Consider the following 20,132-nt stretch of genomic DNA (forward strand, 5'->3'; position numbering starts at 1 on the left):
TGCTACTCTCTCGGGCAGTTCCACACTCGTTTACAAGAACTCGTCCTTTCAAATCACGAGTTGCAAAACATTTTACACAACACAATATAGTCATCCTGGTTATATGTTATCAAAAGCAAAGTACAGTTGAATTGATTACGTATGCATTTACCGAATAAAATTGTTAACAAAAAAGGTGTTTTACAACTCTCTATTCGTGTAGTAGATAATCGTTGGTTGTCATGGTCCTTTTCCTTTTTGATTGTCAGATTATGTGCGTGAATTCCATTATAGTATATCAACAATAACACATCAGCAAACTCAGTAGACAGTGGCCATACGTTCCTAGACATTAGAATACTAGTAATACTCTCTCAGCGTACAGGCTATCTTTGGCAGCAGGATGCACAAAATGTTATATAGCGGCAGGGCTTTGCATGGCCTAGACTAAAACGCTAAAATTGACGTAACACCACAGTGTATGCAGTGAGGTGCATTCGTGCAATGTAGACGCCTGCAGGCTCTAGACTATATCGGCCATGTTGACGTAACACCGCTGTAGTGAGGTGTACTGGTGCCCGGTGGACGCCAGCAGGGTCCGCTCCAGTTCTGCCGTGACCTCCGGGAAGGACGGCCGGTCGTCAGGGTCAGCCGCCCAGCAGTGTAACATCAAGCCGTGCCTGGAGAAACAAGAGCGGGGGGAAACATGACGTACAAGTAGTTGCAAGAATGTTACATGCGTACATGGCATGCTTGGCTTTTGAGAATGTCACGGTTGGCACAAAAGGTTCAATGTCTTCATAATACAGTAGATTCAAATGCTATATTTCCCCGGATAAAGTTCCTCCTCTTGTACTCCGAAGAACATGTCAGATAACTAGATACTAGAAGTCCTGCCTGCCTGCCTGCTTGAATGTAGTAGTATAGAAGTCCTACCATAACTTAAAAGTCGCTATGGAGTGGTTATATTTCGCACTCACAACACAAGAAATCTGCAATTCTTGCAAACGCAAGTCATCATATACCTGCTGAAAAAAAAAACAGACCAACACACAAACAAACAGAGATACACATCGGAAAAAATAACTAAGTTCACGAAATAATATTACTAATGATAACAAGAAAAGAAACATGTGCCAGCAAATAACGGAATTTCAAGGATTGTCCCTAGACGTACAGTCTCTCCGTGCAGTACTCGGGACAGTCCAGGCGGTGTCCTGAGCAGACGAAGCCCGCCACCTCACAGTTGTTGAGCTGCTGGTACGGCTGCAGACCCCGGGTCATCACCTCCCACATCAGCACACCGAACGACCACTGAGGACAATGTAATAAGAAATAGATGCCCACATATAAGAATACACAGTTGATTATTCTCACAGCTTTCTAAGTCTATAAAAAGTAATATCCCTTCAGGCACAAACATGCAAAACACTTCATGGCATATTAATGAGGTCTAATTCAGATAATTGATTTTTTTCGTACGGAAGATGCTGTTTTGGCGACGCCTTAGGAGCCAGACCTGGTGTTACTTTTGGAGAGATAACATCGCTGAAATGAAATAGCTAACTTCTGATAATACAGTATTACAGTACAACAATATCGAAGACATTTAGCTTTGACAAAGGGCAATCAAGTCGCATATTGTGCTCCCAAACACAAAAAAGAGCCTCGCTTCGCAATCTTATCCTGGTAATAGACGCTTTACCATTATCAACACTGAGAGTGTACTGACCACGTCTGTCTTGGTGGTGTAGGTCCGGCGGCGGAAGCTCTCAGGTGCCATCCACCTGATGGGCAGCTCCCGGTCGTCCTCGGCACCCAGGCGGTAGTACTGCTTCGTGTGGAGGTGACGGGACAGGCCGAAGTCTCCAACCTTCACCTCTAGATTCCCGTTCACCCTGCAGCACATACAGAGACGTTTACATGTATATTAGAAATGTTTTAGACATATACATGTCTTCAAAGCAAGAAATGCAGTGATTCCAAGGTCCTAGATATTCAAGAGTCGGTTACATCTGTCATATGAAGTTTCAGCTCAGACAATTGAAAGTAACATTCGGCAGTCATGGGTGTGTTGTGCCATACTGCTCCTTGTCGTGCAGATGTCTTGTGACTGGAAATGTTGTCGTAGATTCTTGTCGACGGTCGGGTCTGCATGACCACTCTGACTGAAAACTGTGAGACATTCGCTAGAGAAACCCATACTTATACTGAAGTGGTACTCACATGCAGTTGCGAGCGGCCAGATCCCGGTGTACAAACTTCAACATGGACAGGTACTCCATCCCTCTCGCAACGTCCAGACAGAAGGTGCAGGCCTGTTTCATGGACACGTCCTGTTGTATGGGAGGAACACATGTTATAGAGACTGTCCTGTCTGCAATGCCGTTCCTCTATTAGTGTGAGGCTCTAAATTCTTAACGTTCTATCAAGGTGATGATATGAGTGTCCTTTGCTATCTGTATTCAGATGTCTAAACAATATTATACATCAAGCGCGTACATGGGGGGCAGCTAAAAACTCCAGGTCTACATAACTACACGAAGTTGGTTCTGAAGGTAATGGTACAGTTTTCCATCATGGTGACAAAACAACACCAAAAGAGCCCCAACTACCGTTATTTCTCGTGTCTTACATTTTCGTCGTTCCGTAGGTATGCCAGCAGACTGCCGTGTGTCATGAAGGGGAGGATGACCGCAGGGTAGCCGTCCGGCGGCACACACACGCCGATCAGCCCCAGCACGTTCTTATGGTCAAAACCCTTCATGGTGATCCCTTCTTGTAGAAAACCTGCCACTTCTGGAGCTCTGGCATGGGAGGTCGCTGCGTGAAAGAGATGTTGTATTTCTTTCAGATACAGTCGGGAAAAGTAGACTATTAACTGCCATAAATTAAACACAATGTGAAATTGTTTACAGTGACATTGACTCGTTCACAGCAGGTACTATGTAAAACTATATGACCGTGATTTGTTTATAATTTTAGTCACATATTGCCACCTTGTAGTGTCTTGACAGCGACGGTTGACATCCTCCCGTCTTCTGACCTCAGCCCTGCTTTGCGGACAAGACCAAAGTTTCCTGTAAGACAAGACAAGAAAGCTTTTTGTACAACAGAGGAACGTCGGCCTTTTTGTTTATACCTATTATAGAAATAAAAGTGAATAAAACTTCCCAAATGTTCCAAATTATTATTCTTTGCGCCGTCTTATGTTGCTACGTACACTCAAGAGTAAAAGACTATGAAAGGCCATGAACCACAACTGAACAGTCCTACCCTCGTCCAGCACCCTGCCGAGCTCCAGACGTTCCGGGTCCATCAGTACGTCCTGCAACTGTTGCACAAGCGGGTGGTCTTCTGTCAGCCATGGACACGTCCTGGACGACACGGCGAAACCTAGCGGAACTAAACAAAAGTGCCTTGTATCAGATACATACTTGTAGCAAGCTCCAATAACAATAGTTGTTCAGCCACAAACACCATTAAAGACAATCACAGTTAAAAACAAACTCTGCAGAAAAGATAATCCTCTTGGCGAAGGTAAAATCCTTACTCTGCTCTTGGACGCTGGAGTCAGAGCTCGTTATCGGGTTTTCATCGTTGCTTTCTTCTTGCGCAGCTCCGTCAGCCGTTAATTGCAGATTGGAGACAACATGGTTGGTAACCCTTGTCCTGGTCCCCTTGTCCCGGGGTCCTGGTCTTGGCGCTCTCCGTTTCCAGGTGTCTCTCAGCCGGACGATCAGAGCCAGACATAGAGCGACTCCGCCAAGAGATGCTAACGTCATGGTCGCGATCTTCAGGGGCGTCAGACTGGCATCCGGGTAACGGTCAGTGACTACTGTGTCATCTGGGGAGGAAGAATCATTGTCACGCTGTATTTAAGGAAAAACCAATGTAAGTTGTTTAATGAAGATCACTTCAATCCACGTTATATTACGAATAAAATATACAAAGTTGAGATTAGTAATACCGATGCATAAGTCGGTAACCGTTGCGTTCAGACCAAGGATCTTCATTGTCCGATCACGTTTGTGATATCAAAAACTACCGATAATGGTAATCAATGTCTATATATAAAGCCTACCTATGATTGGCTCTACCCGGTTGACTGTTGTCCAAGGTGCGGAGGCTCGCGAGCTTGAGGTTCTGATGTGAGCTGTACGTGTGGTCCTGACGACCAGGTCGTCTTTTCTGGCAGTGGATGGCGGTGACGTAGCCGGCGGGGGCGTGGCAAATGGACCTGCGGCATAGTTATAAACGAGCTACGTCACCCCACTACACATTATAGCATGATTTTGTTTATCATAATTAAATACATATCGATGTCATGTGACGGTGAAATGACATTAAACTGGATTGTAGTAGGCCTTTGAAATTGTCTATTGATAGTATAATAAACAAGTGTCTCTTTGTACAAACTAGCATTATATGTTTAAAGATGGGACATATATCCACTCAATTAATCAAATTATCGACTAACCATGGATGATAAGTTCTTTTGTGGCCAAGACGACTCCGTCCTTGGTACTGCACCTGTACCGCCCGCTGTGCTCGGGCCGGGCCTGCGGGATGTAGTAGCTGTGCGTCCCGTGTTCGTTCACCACGCCGTCCGCCGGGAGAGACATGCCCACCCGGCCCCACCGCACACCGCCCGCCAGCGGAGGGTTACTGTCCACCTGACAGTGTAGGTACACACCCCGGCCGGCAGTCACCCAGGGAGGGGTGATTGTTATAGTTCCTACTGGCGGATCTGAAACAACATTAAACGTATTTGGTGCAGATTGGCAGTAAAGAAACCATGGCTTTACAGTTTAAACTGTTTCATAAATCATAAATCACGAAACACCAAAAGGACGGCCACACAATCAAACGGCCGCACGTCCGCACTAACGCACACACACACACACACACACGCACACACACACACACACACACACACACACACACAGAGAGAGAGAGAGAGAGACGCACGCACGCACGCACAAACACACGCACGCAGAGAGAGAGAGAGAGAATGGGAGAAATGCGGTCAGTGTTCATTGCTAGATCTGAATACAAAAAAAGTCGTCTATGAATGTACTTTCACAAAATCTTGACTAAATGACAAACTACTAGTAACTTACAGGTAACGTTCAAGTTAACGGAGTTAGCGAGAGTTTGTCCGCCATCTTGTACCGCCGTACACGTCACCTGGGCCCGGTTGTCCTCTTTGGACAGTCTGAGGTTGAGTGTGGAGGAAACTTGTGAGTCGGTAGTGGACGTAGGTGTCTGTCCTAAGGTTTGTCCGTCTTTCGTCCAGATGATGTCAGGTGCAGGGTGACCACCTGCAGACGTGCAGGTGAGAGTGAGGGCGGAGCCTGCAGGTGACGGGACGTTGCCTTGGATACGCGGCGGGTTGGCGGGAACTGAAAACACAGAACGGCATACCGATTCGTAAACTATCACGCATACATAATGATATACCATGTTAACTGCTACCATAGAAACGTTACCTTAATCATAAGAAGCCATGATAATAAAAGGCAGCCAACAACTACATGTACAGGAAAGGGAAACGAAAATGATAGTGGGCTGATTGTATCCAATTTGTGGTGCAAACAACCGCTGTGAACCATTTTAGCATCATTAAGTATGACGTTACAGTCAGAAGCAAGTATCTTGTTGTTCGCGTTTTCTTTCAAGTAGATGTAACATATAACAGTTATTGAAAAGTTGTTGAACGTACCGATAACGTTAAGTGTGACGTAGCCTCGGCCAGCTCCGTACCCCAAGTGCCTAATCTCACACTCGTAGGTCCCGAAGTCTTCCGTACTGACTCCCGCTATCCGTAACGACGCCTGGTCGGTAAGAGACGTGCGCCCCTCCCACTGGTCGTACCCCCGGCCGCCTGGATCCCCGGCCCGCCCGGCCTCGTACACCGCCTGGCGCGTGTCAGACGACACGGTGGGTTCCCGCCACCAGGTGATGGTGACCTGGCCGGCGGGGTGGCTCAGGGTGAAGGTACAGGGGAGGGTTGCCGTCCCTCCCGGTACGGCGTGTACAGGGAACGGGGACGTCTCCACACGGACCCACGAACAGGACACATCTGTGGTTTCAATAATCGATCACATGGCTAAAATTAGGTGAAGATATACCATATTTCTGTATATCGCTGTGTCCAGGTTGAAACTCCCATATATTGGCCATAGTATCATTTTCGTTATCAATTTCGTTGGAATGTACACTAATATTCCATATTCTATACATCTCAGTTCTGACTTGGTCATTTTGAAACTGATAGTAGAAGTGGGCGTGTTTCTAAAAATAACACCTGTCAACCGCTGTTTTGAATATATTCTCAACTTCACACAAAGTACTAGTAGTACGTGCTTTTAGATAACACAACAATGTATAGAAAGAACCTAAAAGAGCTATCTGCCTGTCGAAAATCCTGACCATAGCATGCCCTAATCTCCAAGCAGATTCGGCGGGGCAAGGGGACAACAAAAGTCCCCGTGCCCCACCGAATCTGCTTGGAGATTGATAAAAGCATGCCCAGCTTGAACACGAGATATCGAAACCGGAAGTTATGGAGCAGTACCATAGGATGCCGCTAGTAGGCACAGATTAAGTAGAGAGAGAACATACATGTAAGTATATCACGTGCACGTACATATAAACAACAGTGCCTTGTGAGAGCCAAAACAGGCTTTGCCAGTTTTGTTGCTGTGGGCGGTATGGGGGAGTCGTTATCACCATCAATTCCCTGAACTTCTTTGTAATCCTTTCGTTGCCTGAGGGAATGTTTCTCTACCAGCCTATTTTAGTATTTACGTTTACCAAGAGGTGTCGAAACAAAAACGTGTCATTTTTATTTTCTGGATCGTACAGAATGATGCTAATCAAATATAAGCGAAGTGATTACACCATCCTTACGATCTAATGCATGTATATCAATTTCCGTGTACTTTTTTTGAAAAAAAAAATGGATTCATATTAGTCACATTGTAAGAAACTACACAAGCCTTCAACGTTACACGTTTACAATCTACAAGGAAACGAATACAATATGTAGCAACATAACATAACAAATCAAAGCATTACGTCCGGTATGTATACACAACGTTACCATACATTAGCACTTCCGTATAGTCTTTCCAAGTGACATCGGGATAGACAAGACCGTGAACTCCACACTACAAGGCCACACATACATGCACCAGCTAGCAGGAACTAAATACCGTGAAATAACCACATAATGTGCTGTGAAAAGGTTAACCACCGCCCATAAGTAAACCACAGGAACAGCGCGCGGGAAGTTTTCAGTAACCACAGCAGGTGGCTGAGGCACCTTATGGCGCGTCGCTGACTTTTGCACTCACCTGTTACAAAGGTTAGTACATGTAGTATGGCTACAGCACACAGCCATTGGACGTCCCCTGGCATGGTCAGGCCGACCGACAGACGCTAACTCTACATCAGGCTGACACAACTCTACAAACCGGTCTTATTCTAAAACAGCTACAACTTCCTCAAGTGTTTCAACTTTCGTTTTCAACCTGTCAATCACGTGGCTACACCGTGTTACCTACGGGGTCACAAAGTTTCAGTGCTGTTTTGGCCAATTGCCAAAATTACCTCCCGTTGTGTAGCTTAAGCTTGTCTGTTCCTAAATCTACGCTTTGTGTTTGTTTATGATATTGGATAGATCTAGAACTATTGCTTACATAAAAAAAAACAAGCAAACAATGTGCACAGTGTGACTACGATTTGTTATGATGCAGTACAAACGATGATTTGTTCAAGTATTTGACGGGTAAACAATATACTTGTTGTAGGTGTTCTGAATACTTTCGCGTCTGCTAAGTGCAGATTCAATTAGACCAAAACCAATAGGCTTACAGAGTATCTAGGATTCAACGAGACATTGGCAGGTTTTGTTGTTTTGGCCGCCAAACCTTTCGATCACGATATTTAGTCAGCATAGCTATTAATAACCATTGTCACATTGTTGTGTTGTGTCTATTCAAAATGAAAGCTATTGCGGTGCTATTTCACTTTATAATCATGTGAAACTGTATTAAGCAAAACACTTGGTGTTACCATGTAAAAGAACAGGTATTTGTGATTAAAAAAATATGCTGGAAGTGAAACAAGAAGCAGAAAATACACCAAATTCTAACTAATACACTAACTGAAACTTAGGAAGTTTTGATGAACCCAAAATATAGGACAAAAACAGTAGTTATATTTGTACATGTTCAATACAGCTTTAATATTTCTGAATTACCTGATCACAATCATTTTACAATCATCGGAAAATTTACAGCCAGAAATTTTGGACTTTCACAAGCAAATATGATAAAAAAAATGCCAAAGTATGGTGTCAATATAAATACATGCAATATATAAATACAACTTGACAAATGATTGTCTTGTGGGCACACACCTACACTGGGCATAAATATTAGAATCTCACATAATATGATCTTGTACAAAAATATCTCCAAATAAAAACTTTTGGCCTGTACAGTTCATACAGAAGGAACGAGAACAAGACAGAGTATTCGACCTTGGCACATTCACGCATATGTACATCATCAGCTTGTAAGACGACTAGAACAACATATACAGCTGGCTTCTAATAAAAATTCAACACAAAAACAGGCCAGGAATAAGATGACAGCTTTGCTCAAATCACACACAAAGGACATATCCAAACATATCTTACTTTTTCCGAATTTCAATAGTTTCCATCTACCTATAGTTTGGCAACTAGGCGATGTGAACTCTTGTTTCACAGACGTTGCCCAATAAAAATTGGTTAAAATATCCGCACATCTACATATAGTAATTCCTTGATACTCTGTATAGAATAGTTTAAAATCATGTCATGTATACATTCTATACTCTGTTGACTTGGATAACTAAAGGCAAGATATCTCTTTTTTGCACATTGAGAAAGTCTACACCGTGTTGGAACAGTTGAGTTGTCGTTATTCTTGACAAGTTGGCAAGGGTGGCAACCACACTTCGGACATGTATGTAAGTACAATTAACAATGGCCAACTTTGATACTCTTATACTGGGTAAATTTATCTTTTAAAACATACAAACAACCGAGTCCATCAGACTGGTAGGGTAGAAATTTTTAACTTAACAACTTACATGTAGTCCCTCCTTTCAAACATTTCGTACACCTATAGACATGACCTCAGCAATTGCTACATGACTTTGTTAATCTCTGCCAAGTGAGTTCATATTTTAAGCATCCTTTGTAAGACCACTAGTGAGAAGAATCAACCCACAGACAAGTTAGAAGTGACCACTCCAGATTTCAAAAGCCAGTGGAATCTTGCGTAGTGATTGCACCAATGTTACCTCAGTTGCAACCCTCCACTTTCAAATTCATAACAGTCAGGACCATTTTCTTTGGCACTCTGATGGCACAAAACTTGCTCAGTCAGTATACAAGAAACTGTTTCTCATTTCAGTCATTTAGACAAACACAGCTACCTTCCATTTCTTTACAGCACCTTTGCGAAATCAGACAGTCTATATCTTTACATGTACATGTACATAGCAGCTCACTAATCATGATCCAAAAGCCTCAATTTCTAGTGGTGAGAGTGAAGCAAACCTTTCGGACCATACTACATCATCTTTCAGTTTACGTAACATTGTACGTGGAACTTGAACATGAGAAGTGATACATCCTGTGACAGCTTTCCCTACATTTCTTCCCTATTGATACTGCTCTGGTACTACAGTGTTACATGGTTGCTGGTTGATGTGTTGTTGAGCAGGGCAGGTCCAGCCTATGTGTGAGAACAGATGTAGTTGGAGAGGTAGGTGATGAGGTGAGGCTGTTTCCTGCTGGCCAGGTTCACAAGCTGGGGCAGTACGGAGGAACCTAGGTCAACCTAGAAACAAGGGGAACAAAAGACTGAGAATCAAAAGGAACCTTACAACATAAGGATATACATGTATAATCCTGTAGGTGTCAAACAGACATTGATCGATCAGAATTTCCATTCTATAGATTTAACTTTTACAGTGTCAACCAGCTACAGAAAAAGAATATCTTTGTTATCATACAATGTATTTCTTTTAGCAATTTGTTTACTAAATACTAGCTGTCGTATACTTGTTTTGTCTCAGTTATACATTTTGTAGCATTCAATCAAATATTCCTGTTACCTTGAATCTGAAGAAAATAATGTATATTTTCACAATCTACATGTAGTTCTGGTAACCCCAGCCTATACCCCTGGTCTTGACAAGGAGAGCTAGTCCAGCCTTACCTGGATGAGGTAGGCCACCCTGGTCACCTCCTTGTTGCCCTGGACCACAGGCTCCAGCACCAGCCCACACTGGGACAGGTGACCTCGGGTAACCCCTGCTGTCAGGGGGCAGCTGGGATGGGACACAGACTGGGCTGCCAGGACGTGCCGCCCTCCCTGGGGACACAGAGGGACAACCATCTTCAATGACCAATCAGAATCTCCCTTCTCCTAATGAAATCTATGAGATATCTGTGACATCACCATCAGCAATACCCAACTGTTGCAGGCAAATTTGCACAACAGGTTACTGAAGTCATTCAGCCCTTATACTTCAAGGATAGAACAACACTCACTATGGAAAAAAAAACAGTAGCTGTGAAACCACCTTTCTTACAGGATAGTAAGTATACCAGGTCATTAATTATCTTATACTGATACTTCTATGAACTGCAGAAGTGTAACTGACCTGGCTGCTCTCCTGTAGCAGGCAGCAGAAGTCCCGTGGCTGCTGCAGGAAGCACTGTGATGTCTCATGCACACTGTGCACTGGAAATTAACGGACAACACATGTTACAGTTACTCACTGTCAAATGCAACATCTTTCATCAGAAAAGTACTAAACTTCATAAAAGAAAGAATACCAAAACCAAAAGACCATCATGATCATAGAAAGACAGTGATTCAACTTCAGTTACTTACCAATTCTTGCACCTCTTCCCAAAGTAGCCACAGTTCTTATGTCCTAGTACATAGGAAAAACCAACATTTTGTCAGACTTTCAGACAAGGACATTTATAGAATAATGATGTTCAAACAACATGTCTACAGCAAATTCACCTTGTTCATATTTGCATGAATTTTGAGTGTGCATGTTTAAAAACCTACTAGTTCTATTGTGACATTCTGATTGAGGGATGAAGAAAAGTTACCTTGAGTGTCCTGTCATAGTGTCGCCGTGTGTTCAGGTCCCTCACAACTCCCCACACTATCCCCACTGGGGCTGCCACCAGGCCAACCCCAAGGAAACTAGGAGGGAAAGAAACTGTCAATTTATGAATTGAGTTATGGAGAACAAAATGGCTAAGTCTCCTTTGTATTCAACTCAAACCATAGTTTCACTTCTGCTTTATATTGCTTAATGCTGTTATATCAGTAAACCCTAGGTAAGAACATGATATTGTAGTAAAGCATTCTATTATCTCTTCCTCATGCAATTGGTTCCTCATAATGTGTTATCATGAAGCAAAAGACATATCTGACTCACCAGTGGATTGGTGAGTTGTCAAGGATTTTCCTGTAGATCACCACATCTTTCTCTTCTGACTGGAAGCTGGAGGGACGGACAGAATTATAGGACTTTAGTAAGCATGTGTGTTTGTAGTTGGCAGTAAAGAGGTACTTACATGGTATGGATTTATAGAAAAATTTAACAAAGTAGAAATGCAGCAGGCAATACACATTCTGTACTCTGTCTTAAAATGGTTAACCTCAAGTTAAAGTAAGATATCTTAGAAACCACAGTGTGAAGACTTTGAGGAGTAAACTTACATCCAGCCTCCAGCAGCCCGAGGCCTGGAGAAGCCCCCAGCACCACCCAGCACCTGGCTCACCTGTGTCAAATGTGCAACACCTTAATACACCTGGATCATACAGCTGGACACCTCCAGTCAAACATTATACAGATGTCAGTACAGACAAACCAAACCACCTCTTCTTCAACCTGTTAGACACTGTTAACTTTCAACCAGTATTTTTTGACGTTAGAAAGAGGGAGGTTGTCAATATTGTAGGATGGGTTCACATCTGGTGTAAAGTAGTCAGGCTTACCTCGCTCAGTACATGTGATGTCAACCGTGGGCCAAGTGATGTGAGGTCTTCTGGTTGGGCAGATCCTGATAAGAAAATTAGGAAAACAGGTTAACATCGGAATACTTAAGCTGTGGGAGGAATTTCTAGCATGTAATAATATAATCAGTGTTCTGTCTAGCTCTAGATTTCTCTGTTGAGCTCTTGATTTTTAACCCAATCTAAATTTTTCACCCCATTGTACATGAAAATTTTGTCTGTTGAGATACCATAATAGTAGCAATAATATTTAATGGAATGACAGACCCAGGGTAAAACCCTAGGTATGCTGCTAAATGTTATGATTAGGCCTAACCCTTTTTGTTGGATATCAAAGTCCAAACACTTACTGGGCTCCTGACTTGGACTGGCAGTAGTTTCTGGGCTGTCCTGAGGTGTTGGTCTTGTGGTCCCCTTCAACAAGTTGTTCCTCTGTCTCTCCACCCTCTCCTGGTAGTGCCTGTCCATCTCATCCCATGTCTCCACACTCACCCTCTTGGGGGGAGTGTACCGTTCTAACTCTACAGGAATGTCTTCTCTCCTCCTCTCTAACCCTGCAACATAGTCCCTTGTTCTAGATGGGGTTTCCTCTCTTAATCCTCCTGCCTGGGTTTCCCTGGTAGGATGCTCAGGATCCATCAAACCAGCTCTTGGGAGGTCCTTGTTTTGTTGGCTGAACCTTGCTGATGTTTCCTGTACTCTGGATGAGGTAAGTTCTGAATGTGTGGCAGTGTGTGTAGTATCTTTCCTCCTGAACTTAGCGTAGAAGTCCTCTGCGGTGTGGTACTGGGGCTGGTCTCTGGTCACGATGGAGTCGGCAGTGTTTCCGTAGTTGTCCCAGGCTAGGCTGTGCTCTGTGCTTGCTATAGACAGCGTGTCGTCAGAGAGATACGGTGCTGAACTGATGTCTGACATGGAGTCCAAGTCTGACGGGTACACGGCCCTTCCTCCACGAGGTGCAGCAGGGTCTGTAGGTGGACTGTATCTAGGATAAGCCTGCTCTATTTTCTGTAGCGATTGGGAGAACTGGAAATCCTTTGGGGTGGTTTTCCCTCTCCTGTGGGGTGCAGCAGCTTGTGTAGTGAGGTTGGGGTGCAGACTGCTGGGGCTGGGTGTAGCCTGTGTTGTGTTGTGCAGACTGCTGGGAGTGACCCTGGCTGTAGGTGACCTCCCCCTCACACCCTGCAGGGACTCGTCTGAGGCAGGCTGACCCATCAAGACAGCTGCAAACAAACAAGCAAACATTACAGTTTAAAAACTTCTTAGTTCCAAGAGGTATGAGATTTTCATTGTCAGCAAGTTCAATGTCAACATCACAGGGCAATAGCTCAACAAGAAATAGCTCAGAGAGGCTTTTCATAAAATGCATTCAGCTAACAGACAATGCAGAGCTATAAAAACAAAGATGGGCACAGTCCTGGAAAGTATTTTAATTTCTGGCTGAAAAACTATTTCCATGGAGATGCAAAATGTCTAGTTATATATAATGAAAGTTACATGTGGAAACATACCTCTCCTGGCCCTCTCCCTGATCCTCTGCAGCTGTGCAGCTGCAGATGTGAGGATCTCCTCAGTCTTGGTGTAGTGTTCATCCACACATCTGCTCACAGACGACGTGGTGGAGGAGACGGAGGAGGTGTCACTGTGCTGCCGCTGGACAGGACGGGGGGCCAGGGGACGATCAACTGGACGGGGGGCCAGGGGACGCTGGGGACGGGCAGGCTCTGGGTGGGGTGTGTGGTCAGTCTTGATGGAGGAGAGTGCCGTGTACTGCTGTCTGAGCTGCTGTATCTCAGCATCAATATGCTTTGAGAAAGAAATGAGAAATAAAAGTCAGACACCTTGCAGGCAAGGCAATACATGACTGTGATATATACTTGAAAGAAATGTACCTCAGTTTCAATTTCATACTTATTATATACACTGTGCATGCATCACACATATACACAACAGACGATAGTGAAGAATAAAGTGTACACAGCCAAGACACAGAAGGTACAAGACACACACATACAATACATCTGTTTAGGAGTATAGTAGACACAGTGAAGGAAGGAAGTGAGAGAAGGATCATGACAAAACATCTTAGAACATCAGCCTGAAGACAACAGCAGTGGTAAGGAACTGTGTTTTAAGATGGTAATACCACCGTTCACTGTGAGACTGATGACTCGTGAAAGGTATGGCAAAAACAGTAGGAAGTAGACATGTTGGGAAGGATATGACACATGTACACCAGACCTCATGCATACACTACCTGCAATGGGGATCCTAAATATGGGGAATCCTGACAGCTTGTGGAGCAAGAAGAAACAGAGAGACCACAATACAGTTGTAAGTAGATCAGAACAATGGGACAGGTATTCAAGTTCACTGCAAACTAAGTTATGAGCAGGTGCAGGGAAAGTAAGGCCTCACAGCCTTCAGGCTTCAACTATTTGGATTAGGTATTTTAAAATCAGGTAGCCAAGAAAGTCACATTTTGCACAAAGTAATAAGCACTTCCTTCTTCACATAAACCAATCATGCATTTTACATTAAGTGGGAAGAGTCTGTAATGCATACCTGGTCAAGTATTGGTGACTGTGGGCTGTCATGTGTTGGTGGTTCGTCCAACTGCCAGGGCATCTGTCTGGTCTTCCCTCCCTCTGTCTCTGCAGGTGTCCTGACTGGTTTCTCCCACTTCAGTAGGCTCTTCTTCTCCTCCACCACGGCTCTCTCTACGTTCTTCACAGCACTGAGTTTCTCCTTCTCCACCGTCCTCAGGTGTTCCATCTCCTGTTGGAGCCTGCGGCGCTCGCTCTCCGTCCTCTCCCTCAGCTTCTGCCTGGCCTTGTTGATCTCCATGTCAGCGTGGTGCCGGGCCCGCTGGTACTCCATCAGCAGCTCATCTATCTGGTTGTGTTTCTGGGGAGACACGGTCGAGGCCTCCTGCGGTGACAGTGATGTGCGCACGTGTGCCGTGGGCGAGCTGTACTTTTCAGGAGACACACTGCCACTGCCACTGCCACTGGGCGTTCTTGATGGGCTGATGTTACGGACAGGACTTGCACTTCTGCTGCGCACCCTCTCAAAAGCCTTCTTCTCCTTCTCTTTCATGTAGACCTCGGCCAGAGGGTGATCCAGCGGTAACCCGAACTGGAGCATCCTCAGCATCGCATCTGTTTCACCGATGCCATAGTTGATCTTCGCCTCGGCCAGTTCTACGGTGAGCTCCTGCCTGCTGAGATCACGTCCGAAGTAAGCCATGATACTGTCTCTTTCATGTTTCAGGTTCTGCAGCTGGTTTTCTTTTGTGTAGAAATCAGTGCTGGACCCACTGCTGGAGAGGCTGAGGTTGAGGGACTGTGAGGAGAAGGAGTCTGTCTGGGTGAAACTGTCACTGTGAGCCGACTTCTCCAGCAAGCTGCTCAAATGTACCGACATTCCGGCGTCTCTGAACTGTGGGCTTCCTGACAGGGTGGGCTGGACAGAATTTCTTGCTGGTGTAGATGACCTGACGTTGTTTGCTGATGCTGTATATTCTGTTCTAGAATCAGATCTACTGCTGTAGGAGATCTCTGGACTTGTCGGGCACAGAGGGTTTTCATCCAGAAGTGAGTCTGTGCTCTGAGATCCACCAGACTGTTGTGAGATGATAACCTGTGGTTCAGGAGACCAGGAGACATGTTTCTTACCCCTCTCTCCATCAGGGCTCAGGAACATAGGTGAGACGGATGGACTTGTGTCCAAGTCAGATGCCTCTATCAGCAGGCCTGCAGGCTGTCGGGTAGGACTGTTCAGGGAGGCGTCTTCACTCTCTTCATTACTGGAGGACTCGTCGCTGTACCCCTCCTGTCGCTGGATGTATTCTGAACACTTCTGTCTCGTCATGTCTTTCTGACTGGCCTCCCGGTGTCGGCGGATGGCGTCAGCGGCATGCAGGTTCAACTCGCTGCCGTACCCAGACGTTACTTCTGACAAGCCGTTTTCTGCGTACTCCGGTTCGGTAGTCACGTGATACTCCCCAGGACCTTCCTCCTCTGGATACTCTGTTGAGTGTTCCGTGGAGAAGGTGGTGCCTAGTGAAATCCCTGACAAGTGTTCATACTCTAGAGACCAGTCAGCTTCTGTAGTGTGAGACCTGGTAGGTCTGTCAGGCAGGTCATCCATCCCTGTAGCAGCATGTCTCAGCAGCAGCTCCCTGTCATCAGTACCCACCGCCTCACTTCTCATCTCCCTGTCATCTGTTCCTATCGCCTTCTCCCAGGTGTTCCGCTTCTGCTCGTATCTCTGTCTGAAGATGTCCCACGCTCTGAGGGGAGGACTTGGTCCTAGACTGGGGAGGCTCACAGACTTTCCTGATGACCTGTGTACCTGGTCTTTGTCTGCTGTAGAAACTGTCTTTTGGAACTTGCTGGGGGTTATCACTCTGAGAGGCTGTAAGTTGTCGTCATCTCCTGTCTGCATGTCCTTGGTTATTTTGACTTGACTGGCCAATCCAACTGTTTCCCTATCCATGCCTCTAGCAGTGTCATACCTTGTATCAATAGATACCGTCTCACTTGACTGACTTTGGGCCAGAACCCTTCTCTCCACCAATGTTGAGACACTTGCATTATTGGACGACTGGGAGGAACTTTCCAAGTTGAGATGAAGAGAACCTCGATCAACAATACCTTGCCTTGGACTGAGGGAAGGGTTTGTTCCAGGAAATGTCTCAGTGTCTTCAAAACCACTGACCAAGTCCTCAGCTGCCTGGAACAGTTCTGCAGTGTTAGTGCTGTCTGAAGACTGGCCACTGTTGTTGGATAAATCACTTGTATCAAGCAGCAACTGGGAAAAGTTGTCTGTGTCCCTGTACTCAGTACTCTGCCCTGGTGACACTGCATCTCGGTTGTCTTCATCCATCTGTTGTTGTCTCAGTTGTGTTTCCTGGCAGACTGCTACATTCCTCAGGTTCAGGGCACTCTCAGTCTGCAGATTTGTGGTGGTTCTCCTTGTGTACATGCTGCCTTCCATGTCTGAGGACACCTGCTGACTGACGGTTTCCGTTACACCCCCCAGGGAGCTTGGAGAGTCAGGTTGTAAAACCGGTTTATCCAGGTCATAAATGATTTCACTTGTTGGTGCTGGGCTGTTGGTAGAATACTGCCCCCTAGTGAGTTGTTCGGAAACTGCATCCTGCTGAGTCCCTGTATAATCATATTGGTTTGGACTTTGTGTGGAGTGGGGGTCCTTGTACCGCTCTGGTGATCTGTACTGCTGTCTGTGAGAGGCTGTTGTGGACGCTTCTTTATACATTTGACTATTAGAATTCTCCAAGTCGAGAGTCTGTGAAGGGCTGTCAGTTTCCCTTGTAAGGTCATTTGGTTCTATGTCCTCTGGAGATTCTTGCTCAAGATCTGGGTCTGTGTCAACCACATACTCAACCTCACTGTCTTCACTGCTGCTGCTCTCTCCCTTTGCCTTTTTCACCCTGATGGCATAAGCCTGTAGAGGTGTGGTCAGTGGTCTGGTTAGGGCATTGATGTCATTGTCCATACTGGAGCTCTTCCCTCCAGTGGCAGCAGTGAAGCTGGTGAGGATGGAGTCCAGGTTGTCCAGGTTCCCCTCACTACAAGTACTGCCTGGCTTCCTGGGGTTACTGCGCTTCAGTTTGGGGCTGTCTATGGGGGTTTTAAAGCCACTGGTGTCTGAGGGATAAAAGGTGATCCTTTCTTTAGCAGCAGCATCTAGATAGTCTCCTCCTTCAGCCCCTGGGAGGAGCTTGCCCTGTGGCGAGGAATCTGGTTTCAAGATAGACTTCAGTTCTATAGTACTGACTGGTGAATCTAGCTTCTTGACGGCCGTGGTTGTGACTACTGGTGATGTAAACACAGGCTCGTTAGTTTCAGAAGCCAAGGACTGAGAACTGAGCTGTAGGATGTCCACCTCATCACTGAATGACACTCTCTTGGCTGCCGTCTCTGCTTTGGACTCCTTGGATTCCTTGGGTTTTCTTCTGAGTACAACTGTGTCTTGGGTCTGTGGGTCTTGAGCAGGGCTATCCATGATGTGGTCAGAAGGCAGTGCAAAGACATCTTCACTGTCGTTATCATGTGGAATCAAGTTAGGTGGCTCAACAGTGTTCTCTGTTGGTTCAAATGTAGAGAAGTTTGCTGAGACTCTAGGTTGGTTGTCCAAAACACTGACTGTTGTGTTCTGTGGCAAAGCATTATTGTCAAGAGAAGGCATCTGTAGTGGGTCCACTTCTGAGGGTTTACTGACCACAATGAGAGGTCTGACTGGTGACCGTTCCCTCTCCCTCACACTGGGAAGAGAAACTGAGTGTGGCCAGTCCTCATCACTACTGTTAGGGCTCAGCGGCTGGTCCAGGAGGGCACTAAAACTGGTGGACTTGCCTACATTCTCCAGGTACTCTTCTTCTTCAAGTTCAGCCATCAGAGCCATGAGTTCCGAGTCGCTGGACCTCACCTCATCTGTGGACGACACCGGGCTCAGGGACCCTGTCTCAGCTAGAACCCTGTCCAGACTCTCCTGGGTCTCTCTCAACACGCGCAGGTCATTGTCATTTGGGTCAAGGTCAAACACATTCAAGGGGCTGGGTGACATGTCTGTTGTGTTTTGCCTCATTTGCTGGAACTGAACACCATCAGCGAGTTCTGTCTTAAGAAGGTATTCATCTCCGACTGATGTGCCCCATGCAGTATTGTTATGACTGCTAACTGCCTGTTCAGATGTGGAATGGAATGAGCTGGCTACAGAACTTACTTCGATGTGGAGTGATTCCATCTGTGGTTGAGCTGTAGCTGAAGTAGCTTCATGTCTCTGTACTGTCTGTTGTGTAGGGTGTGGATGGCTGTTCAACCCTGGCTCAAGCGTGGGAGAAGATACATGTAGTTGTGGGTTGTTTGGACTTTCTACATCTACAACATAATTGTGGTCTGTTTGTTCAAGAAGCTGATGATCATGATCAGTAGGTTGGTGTGTAAGTGATACAACTGTCTGTCTTGTGTCACTCAGATGCTCTTGCCATTGTCCGGTTTCTCTTTCTCTGTTGCCATCATCACTTTCCACAGAGGGCAGTGTATCACTCTCCTGTCTATCCAGACTGTACATAGGCAGGGTGATCTTCCTCCTATCAGAGGTTTTCTCTACCTCTGTCTGAATGTCAGAGGCACCCTGCACTCCAGATGGAAGGGCAGTGGCAGCTGGGCCTACAAACTGTCTTGTTTTCATCGGCAGGCTGGGGTAACTTCCAACCAGCTCCTCTTCAAAGGAACTTGTCCTGACATGCCCTGTCATCTGTTGGTACATCTCTGCTTGCTGGTAGCTGTAGCTGTTGGTAGGCAGATCTGGTAAGGTGCCCTGGTAATCATAAGGCGAAATCATGACACTGCTTTCAGTACTTGGAGCAGTGCCACCAGCGTCGTTGCTTTTCACAATATTTTCATCTTGAGCTGAGTTAGCTGTGTAAAGTTCAGAGTTAGGTAGCATGTTTGGCATGTAGGCAACACTTGTAGGCAAATTTGCAGTCTCAGTCTGTTCTGTTGTATCACTCTGTAACAAATCATCAGTAGTTTTTCCAGTTTTCTGCTCCTGGTACAAGTGGGTGCTGTGGTCCTGTGGTTGCAAGGTAGGGAGATCCATAAGCGGTGAGGCCTGCTCCATGTTGGCTGTGTCATTGAGTTTTGCATCTGTTGAAGACCTTGCCTCGTCTACTTGCCTGGGTCCACACAAAGACAAAGAATCTGACAGCTGATGGTTGGAAGCTGAGACAGGGGCTTTATGCTCTGCTAGCTTGGTAGTATTCTGCAGGAGCACAGGGGAAACACCTGGTGGTGTCTGCTCAGGAGGAGTGGATGGTGGGAAAGACGCATCAGAGACCATGCTCTCTCTGTCAACTGATAACGACGTGGCCAGACCGCCAGGCAAAGCCAACTCAGGATGTGAAGGTACCTCACTACTGGGCAACTCAAAGTCAGAAACAGAAACTGAGGATGGCAGGTCACCACGAATAACTGAAGATGACACAGCACATTCAATTCCTGCCTCATGCCC

General features: G+C 45.7%; 2 protein-coding genes across 2 annotated transcripts in view; both read right to left on the reverse strand.

Moving 5' to 3' along the window:
* Positions 1–368: 368 nt before the first annotated feature.
* Positions 369–7,853, reverse strand: LOC109475017 (dual specificity protein kinase shkD-like). Its single transcript, XM_019775546.1, has 13 exons — positions 7,341–7,853; positions 5,705–6,064; positions 5,103–5,384; positions 4,460–4,729; positions 4,064–4,219; positions 3,533–3,826; positions 3,256–3,384; positions 2,979–3,059; positions 2,615–2,802; positions 2,206–2,315; positions 1,712–1,877; positions 1,157–1,293; positions 369–659 (listed from the first exon to the last, which is right to left on the reverse strand). Exons 1-13 carry the CDS (start codon positions 7,402–7,404, stop codon positions 503–505), a joined length of 2,394 nt encoding a protein of 797 aa, XP_019631105.1. The 5' UTR covers positions 7,405–7,853; the 3' UTR covers positions 369–502.
* Positions 7,854–8,203: 350 nt separating this feature from the next.
* Positions 8,204–20,132, reverse strand: part of LOC109474790 (mucin-12-like) — a 93,909-nt gene continuing 81,980 nt past the window's right edge. The window contains exons 28-38 of the mRNA XM_019775150.1: positions 14,655–19,883; positions 13,601–13,895; positions 12,440–13,312; positions 12,072–12,136; positions 11,793–11,854; positions 11,509–11,574; positions 11,174–11,270; positions 10,944–10,986; positions 10,711–10,790; positions 10,263–10,418; positions 8,204–9,881 (exon numbers count right to left, since the gene is read on the reverse strand). Of these exons, the coding sequence (XP_019630709.1) occupies positions 9,777–9,881; positions 10,263–10,418; positions 10,711–10,790; positions 10,944–10,986; positions 11,174–11,270; positions 11,509–11,574; positions 11,793–11,854; positions 12,072–12,136; positions 12,440–13,312; positions 13,601–13,895; positions 14,655–19,883 (7,071 nt within the window). The 3' untranslated portion in view covers positions 8,204–9,776. The remainder of the gene's footprint in view (positions 9,882–10,262; positions 10,419–10,710; positions 10,791–10,943; positions 10,987–11,173; positions 11,271–11,508; positions 11,575–11,792; positions 11,855–12,071; positions 12,137–12,439; positions 13,313–13,600; positions 13,896–14,654; positions 19,884–20,132) is intronic.

This window comes from Branchiostoma belcheri, unplaced genomic scaffold (assembly GCF_001625305.1).
Source record: "Branchiostoma belcheri isolate BF01 breed outbred unplaced genomic scaffold, Haploidv18h27 scaffold32, whole genome shotgun sequence".
NCBI classification, from domain to species: Eukaryota; Metazoa; Chordata; class Leptocardii; order Amphioxiformes; family Branchiostomatidae; genus Branchiostoma; species Branchiostoma belcheri.